This window comes from Impatiens glandulifera, chromosome 1, assembly GCF_907164915.1.
Source record: "Impatiens glandulifera chromosome 1, dImpGla2.1, whole genome shotgun sequence".
In the NCBI taxonomy this organism is placed as follows: domain Eukaryota; kingdom Viridiplantae; phylum Streptophyta; class Magnoliopsida; order Ericales; family Balsaminaceae; genus Impatiens; species Impatiens glandulifera.
Genome location: NC_061862.1, coordinates 137,635,638 through 137,644,029, shown reverse-complemented (window position 1 = coordinate 137,644,029; position 8,392 = coordinate 137,635,638). Strand labels below are relative to the sequence as shown.

Below are 8,392 nucleotides of genomic sequence, written 5' to 3'. Positions count from 1 at the left end.
TTAAGTTTATGCGCGGGTCAACCCACAATCCGACCCAAGTATTCATTTACCATCACATATATTCAAATTAACCACAACTCTCGACCCGGCAATCCGGGCACTTTAAAAATTAAGCATCATTATATATATATAGAATAGTTAGTTAAAAGGTTGAACTTATATTGTTAAAATGTCACGTGTTTATCAAATTTTGGGTTGAATTTAAAATATAAAGTGTTATTAGCCTAGTTGGTTATAAGGTTGTACTTGTTTTGTTAGGTTGCAAATTCGAACCATACCTATAACATTTTTAATTTTATTTTTAACCGTTTTAAATTTATGGGCGGGTCAACCCACAGTCCGACCCAGTATCCATTTACTCTCACATATATCCAAATTAACCACAGCTCTCGACCCGGCAATCCGGACACTTTAAAAATTAAACATCATTATATATATATAAATTAGCCACGACAAAAGCATAATGTTGTGCCTAATAATCTTTTTAAAAATGACGGAGAAACCTGATTTTTAGTCACGACATTCATGACGGAAACCGTGGCTGATAGTAAAGGCGAGAGAGGGACGGGAAATCGATCCTGACCATTAGCGACAACATCGACAACGAAAGTTGGGGTTGAAAATTTTTATTAATTAACCACGGAGTCACTTCGCCGACACTAATAATTTTTAATAATCATGGCGGAACAGTTGCCTACCTCAATAAATTTTTTTAATCACGTCGTAAGTTCGCCTTCACCGATGTTGGTCGTTTTCTTTTGGGTTTTCTGTAATAGGCGTATGTTGTAATGATGAAAATAGGTTGATTAGTAAAATTATTTCTATTATATATATGTTTATATAATTTAATCAAGATGTTAAGATATTTTGAGTTTTTTATCAGATTTTTTATTGATTTTAAATACTCATTATTTAATTAATATTTCACTCATTATTATCATCAAATTGTCAACTTAAAACCTAACCACGAAAATACAAAATAAATTACAAAAATAATTATGATAAAAAAAACCAGAGCTAACTTGATCAGGTTTCATAGGATTTTTGTAAGTATTTTATCCATTTTGTTCTTACGTATTCTCCTTCTTTTGCATCGCTATCATTTAACCATCAAATCTCTGATTTCATCAATTTAAATATTAAAATACTCTTATTTTATTTTTAAAAAATCAATTTTTAAATATTAAAATATATTATAATAATTTAACAAATAAAAAAAATACAAATACCATACTTTTTTATGATAAAAGTTTTTTTTAAACCAAATTCTCAAATAACTAAAATGTATTCATGATCATTACAAATCTAAAGTAGATAATTAAATAATTCAAATGATTGTGGGTATATTTGTCATTTAATGGTTAAATATTAATAAATTAATTAAGAATTTATAAAAGATCACGTGATAAGCAGATTTAGAATATATTAATATAAAATTAAATTATTCAAAACAAAATCATTAATCATTGGACCAACTTTCATCTATTTATATTTATATTTATATCAAAGAGTGGATTTATAATTAAGACATTCCAATATTGCATCTTTAACCATTAGAAAGAAAGAAATGATGATATCTCACAGCCTTCGGTTTCAGCTATCCCTCCAACCTTCTTTAGCATCAAAATTTGATGTGAAAACAAGATACAAGAACCATGGAATTAGGCCATCAGCATCCATCAATGTAAATCAAGTTTCCGATCATATCGGCGTCGATCTCCGGCGATCAGCCGATTACCATCCTACCATTTGGGATCCAAAGCTTATTCAATCATTAACCACGACTTATACCGTAATACATCTCTTAAACTACTCATAATTATCACTAATCATTATTTAAAGATAATTGATCATTATTTTTAAATGTATAGTACGAACTACACGGAAACAGATTGGATAAATTGAAGGAGCAAGTTAGCATGTTTCTTAAATCCACCAAGGACGTGTCAATCCTCTTGAAACTCATCGACTCTATCCAACGGTCAGGAGTGGCTTATCATTTTAATGAAGAAATCGACTACGCATTTGACCTCGTCTCGTCGTTTATCCCCAATGGTAGCGGTCTTTCAACAACCGCGCTATGGTTTCGTCTTCTACGTCAACGTGGTCTTTTCGTAAGTACAGGTAAAATGAGCCGATTTAAAAATTAGAGTAAGTTAAAACTTAAATATAATGTAAGTGGGAAGATCCATTTATTTTAAAAACTACTATATACTACTTGTCTATTACAAATTTAAAAAAATAATTTGTTTTATTACATAATATAAGTCCATCAAAATATACTTATAAAATAACTAATTTTTAAATTGACTTTAGTTTTAAAATCTTAAATTTTTTTATGAACCTAGTATCTTTATAATTAACATTGCCTATTTTTATCTATTGAAGATGTATTTGATGAATTCAAGGATGAAAATGGGAACTTTTTGGAAAGATTGAGTGATGATCTAGAAGGGCTCTTGAATTTATACGAGTCTTCGTTTCTCGGGATGTGTGGGGAAGATGATGACATCGAAGAAGCTAGAGATTTTAGTGTGAAACATCTCGAATCGTTTATGTTAACTCGTCTTGATTGTGATATTGTGGATATGAGAAACAGGGTAGAAGACGCATTGTCGGTCCCTTTGCACTGGAGGACCCCAAGATTGGAAGCAAGAAACTTCATTGATTTGTGTAAAGTTGGTGACGGGATTAATTCATCGGTCATACTTGAATTGGCAACTTTGGATTATAACCTTGTGCAGTCAATACATCAGGAGGAGGTTAAAGAACTAACAAAGTATGTTACTATTTCTTAATTAGTATTCAATGAAACTTTTTCCTTTTTAAAAATATAATTTAAGAATGGTTTTTTTTTTAAAAAAAAACTATTTAATTTGCAAAAAAGTTAAAAAGAAAACACAATTTGAAAAAAAAAATGTTATCAAATAAATATTTTAACACCATCTTGAAATTTGTAAAACAATTGTTTTTTTCTTAACTTAGAACTAAAAACATTTAATCTAATTCAATATATATATTTTTATATCAAATACAAACAAATTACTTTTGTTTTTTTATTTTATTAGAGGACAATGACGAATACTTTTTTATATTATTGGTACCTAGATGGTGGAAAAATTTGGGTTTTAGAGAAAAGTTGAGTTTTTCTCGAGACAGAATGGTGGAGAACTATTTATGGGCAATGGGAATTGTGTGGGAACCTCAATACTCAAAAAGTAGGATAACCCTTACTAAATTTATATGCATCCTTACTGCCATTGACGATATCTTTGACATATATGGATCGCTAGATGAGCTAGAGAGCTTCGTGATTGCTGTGGAACGGTAAAAATCTGATCATCAATTAATCATATAAAAATCAAATTACAAGTACTCACATGAATTTTTTGAAACAATTAGATGGGATTTGAAAGCTATAGATGACCTCCCACAATACATGAAGATATGTTACCTAGCCATGTACAACTTTGGAAATGAAACCGCATATGATGTTCTAAGAGATCACGGCACGGTCGTTATAGAATCGGTCAAGAAAGAGGTTTAAGACCTTCTATTTTTATAAACATGATTAAAAGTTACAAGTGAGCTAATTAAAGCTTACATATATATATTATATGTGTAGTGGGAAAGGCTTTGCAAATCATATCTAACTGAAGCAAGGTGGTACTATAGTGGGTACCAGCCATCACCGAATGAGTACATGGAAAACGCCTGGATTTCAGTAGGTGGTCATGGAGCCATTGTACATACTTGCTTACTTTTAGGGTTATTTCCGATTAATGAGACAAGTCTCGACAAATTTAGTGGTGGCTCCGGGCCTCTTTATTGGGCATGTCTCATAACAAGGCTAAGCAATGATATCGGTACATCTCAGGTAATTTATAACATATATATTGTCTAACCTACAAGACTTAATAGTCTCTTATAGAGAATATATAAACTCTTAAAACCAAAAAAAATGATTTTTTTTTTAAGTTTTAATTGGAATTTCAGTTGATTAGTCAATGTAGGATGATTTGTGTTGATCATAAAAAAAAACTATATAATTTGTGCTTAAATTTTGAAGGCGGAAATTGCTAGAGGGGATGTGCCAAAGTCTATTCATAGTTACATGATACACAATAAGGTGTCGGAAAAGGAAGCTAGAGACACTGCTAGTGACATAATGAACAATTCATGGAAAAAACTTAATGAGACAATTATAAAGGGGTCTTGTTGCTCAATTGTCGCAAATTTGTCGCTTAACATGACACGCACCGCTTTATCTATATACCAACATGGGGATGGAATTGGCACCTCTAACGGATCAACCAAAGACCGCCTCACTTTATTGATTGTCGAACCAATTTCCCTTTATTAAACCTCTTTAGCATATTTAGAATTATTTATTTGAAGTGTGGTACTGATTTTAACTTTTGTTTTCATTTTTTTTTCTTTTTTTTCTATTTTTTATTTTTGTTGAATTTATATTATGCGAATCACTTTTCTATCATGATTTCGTAATTTGATCATTATTTCTTCAAATCATTTGGTGTGAAATTGTTGTATCCTATCATTTATATTGAAAATATTGTCCTATGAATATTTTATTTAAATATTTTTTAAATTAAATTTGAATAATATATATATATATATATATATATATATATATATATATATATATATATATATATATATATATATCACTTAAAAACACTTATTAGTTGCAATATAGTTCAAACATTGTAAAATGCAAAAGATTTTAGATAAAAATAAGGGGTAAATAAGTATATTATTTGGTTTTGATGAGCTCAATTTATTAACTATGTGAGTGTTTAAACTTAATTTCACACCTAATTTTATAATTAATTTTTTAATATATCTCATGAATTAATTTTTTTTTCTTTCTTTTCACTCTCAAATATAGGGGCTCAAATCTTCTTTACCAAATCCTGACGTACACCCAGTTCCATTTTAACAAAATGAGCCGTCTTTAAAAAAAATTAAGGCACTTGCTGCTCCTCCAATTAAACTCTTCACCCTCCATAAATATTACTGTTAAAAAGAAAAATATATATTGTTTGATATTTTATAATATTTTATGAATAAATAAGATTAATCTCCAATATAAAAAGAATTAAACAATTTGGATACACAAATCTTTACGAGATAGAACAAAAATGGCTGCCAGTTTCCAGGTAGAATCTAACAGAATGAATATAAAAAATAATTTGAATATATTAAATTTAATATACATTATCAGCTCTACATGTATATAGATCGATTGATTGAGATGTTAGTTCTGTTGATTGATTAATTTGAATATTTGTTTAAGTTAATTTTTTAAATTAAATTATAATGAAAAGGGTGAAAAATGGTTATAAGATTTTTCTTAATCAAATATAAAACTTATTTAGGTACGTTATAAAGAGAGAAAAAAAAAAGTAGTATAAAATAAAGTAACTTACACCAATTAACTAGACAGCTAGTTTGATTTATGTAAACAAAGTTGGTTGATTTTATTATTTCTTTTTTAAGGATGAAGATTCAAATAACTTATGTACTTTCAATTTAAATTATTTAAATATTATTACATTTACTGATCAGTCGTTTTCGTTTATTATTTAAGTATTCCTGTTGATTGCCGACACTATTCTCATATCAAAATAGGCATTGGCACCATCATTACTACAAATAATAAAATTAAATTAAAAAGTTTCAATAAAAAAGCAAATGTGAATCAAACAAGATTGTAATATTATTTAGTGTAGTGGGATATATAATATATATTACAACTTACAAATGACTAGGAATGTGGGACATGTTCTAAACAAGACAAATTTATTGTTTCAATTTGCATTATATTATTCAGCCAACAAAAAAAATATATTATAGTCCCCAGCTGGATTCCTTAAATTTAATTCTCCTTATTATTAATATTATATATATTTATTTTGGTTAATTTAGAGATTAGAATGAATTCTCTATAATTATTACCTCCAATTCAATTTAAGTCTGTTTAAATGAGATCATAATATTTAATCTTTTAAATTTTATCTATATTATTTGCCTATAATGATCAAACACATTTATGACATTCTTTTAAATTAATGCAAGAAAACTATTAATGAAATCAAATGTGTTAGTATATATAGATTTATACTTTTTCAAATAATATATATAATATAATAATTATTGTAACCCCGAAAAACTTTTATCCCGAAAAAATTCGAGGTTCGATAAATTTTAAAATCGGTTTACGTGTCAGAAATTTTTTTAAAATAAAATATTATTTTAAAAGATTTTAAACAAATATTAACCGCATGAAATTAATTATAAAATAAATAATTTGAGTTTAAGTTTAAATAAACTTTAGATTGGAAATAAACAAATTAAAAATTTTATTTATAGAAATATGTATTTAAATAAATTAAAAAATAATTTAAAAGATTAATTATTTAAAACAGAATCGTCAATTGATTTTTAAAATAAATAAAATGTGTACGTGTACAAACGTATTTTTCAATAAAGTTTCATTTAGTTCGAAGTTTGGTGATACTTGAGAAAGGGATTTCGCGCTTCATCATTTGTACCCGTTTTAAAACGATGTCTACTTTATAAAATCTTTGTTATTTTAAAATTAGTTATATAACGTTTTATTTTAAACAATTATTCTTTTGGTCCTAGACATGCACAGGTTTTTGCGTATTTAAAATTCTAATAATAATATTTAAATACTGGTACATGTTGGTACATGTTGCTGATGATGACTATGGAAGAAAATACTTGAAGAACATTAATATATAAAGGTATTAGGATTTAAAAATAAATCACAAATGAACCCTTATCAAAAATTTTTTTTTATAGAAATATCCCAAAATATTTTGAAATCATTTTCTATTTTTTGGGAATTTTAAAAAATGATTTCCAAAATTCCAAAATTAATTTTGGAAAATAAAAAGTGCAATCAAACAGGTCCTCGGTCCTGGGTCACAAAGCCCTCGGTCGGGTGCGGAAACCACTAGTCATGGGTCAGTCTGGAGCTAACTTCACCGGTCTCAAGTTTGGGAGTTCTCGTTCAGATGCGAGACTCCTCGATCCTAGGTTCGAATCCTCAATCGGATGTCAAAATCTTCGGTCGGACCTAGGGCTGCAAATGAATTAAGCTACTCGTGAGCCGCTCACGAGCCGCTCGGTCAAAGCTCAACTTAAGATTGTCTTTGAACCGGGCTCGAGACGACTCGTTAATATTCGAGCCGAGTTCGAGCTCATATAATACTTGTTCGATGACTTGTTAAGCTTTTTCTGGCCTTGTACTAAATAATATATTTGTTTTTTTTTATTTTTGTAATATTAAACTTAAAATTTAAAATAAATATATTTTATTTACTTTATCTATATTCAAAGTTCATATGTGCCTACATTATTATATCATATTGCCCCCAAAAGTTCAAAATTAGAAACCCTAATTCCCTAATATGTCATCGATATATTGTATTATAATAATAATATATTCTAACAATCATATCATATATTTTTATCGTATTTTTTTTTACAATATCTCTCACTTATTCACAAATATTCTATTCACATACACTCTTTCATCTACACATTTTTCTCTCACTTATTCACAAACACTCTCTTCCCTTCTGTCACTTCATTTTTTTCATATTATTTCATTTGAGAATTAGTAAACTCAAGTTACTCAACCATTTATTTCGTTGAATAGATATGGAATTTGATATTTTCGTTTTGAAAATAAATTTTGGTTTGAGTTTGAGCTCGAATTCGAGCTTGAGTTTGAAAATTTAATTTTTGTCAAGCTTTTCTAGCCGAGTCGAGCTCGAGCTCAATTTATAAACTTAGTCGAGCTCGAGTTTGAGCCGAACTAATAAATACTTAATTGAGTCGAACTCGAGCTCAATCTTGTTTGAGCTCGACTCAGCTCATTTGCATCCTTAGTCGGACCTCTCGATCTTGGTCGAAGTTTCACGGTCGGACCTCTCAGTCCTAACTGCAATTTCTCGGTCAAACCTCTCGGTCCTGGATGAAATTTCTCGGTTGTACCTCTCGGTCCTAACCGAATATCCTTGATCGGACCTCTTGGTCCTGGTCGAATCTCTCGGTCCTAGTTGAACCTATCGGTGCTCAAGAACATCAAAGCTGCAGGTTTTACAATTTTAATAAGGCTCGGATCCTTTGATCAAATGGCTTGGGTAACTTTACAAAACTCTCAAGAACATTATGAACATCATCCTAAGGTATCATTCGACCTGGGTGATGTTCAATTTGTGCAAAAACAATTTGAACTCCAAAAATTAAGTTTTTGGATTTTAAAGTTTAATGAAGTGTAATGAGTTTGACAATAGATTCTTTACTACTTCATATGATTGATTAATACCAAAATATG

At 28.9% G+C, this 8,392-nt stretch overlaps 1 protein-coding gene across 1 annotated transcript; it reads left to right on the top strand.

Annotated features, from left to right (window-relative positions):
* Positions 1-1,567: 1,567 nt before the first annotated feature.
* On the top strand, positions 1,568-4,363 carry LOC124944838 (probable terpene synthase 9). Its single transcript, XM_047485185.1, has 7 exons — positions 1,568-1,792; positions 1,872-2,124; positions 2,389-2,779; positions 3,109-3,327; positions 3,403-3,541; positions 3,626-3,877; positions 4,070-4,363. The coding sequence occupies exons 1-7, from the start codon at positions 1,568-1,570 to the stop codon at positions 4,361-4,363; spliced, it is 1,773 nt and encodes a 590-aa protein (XP_047341141.1).
* Positions 4,364-8,392: the final 4,029 nt, after the last annotated feature.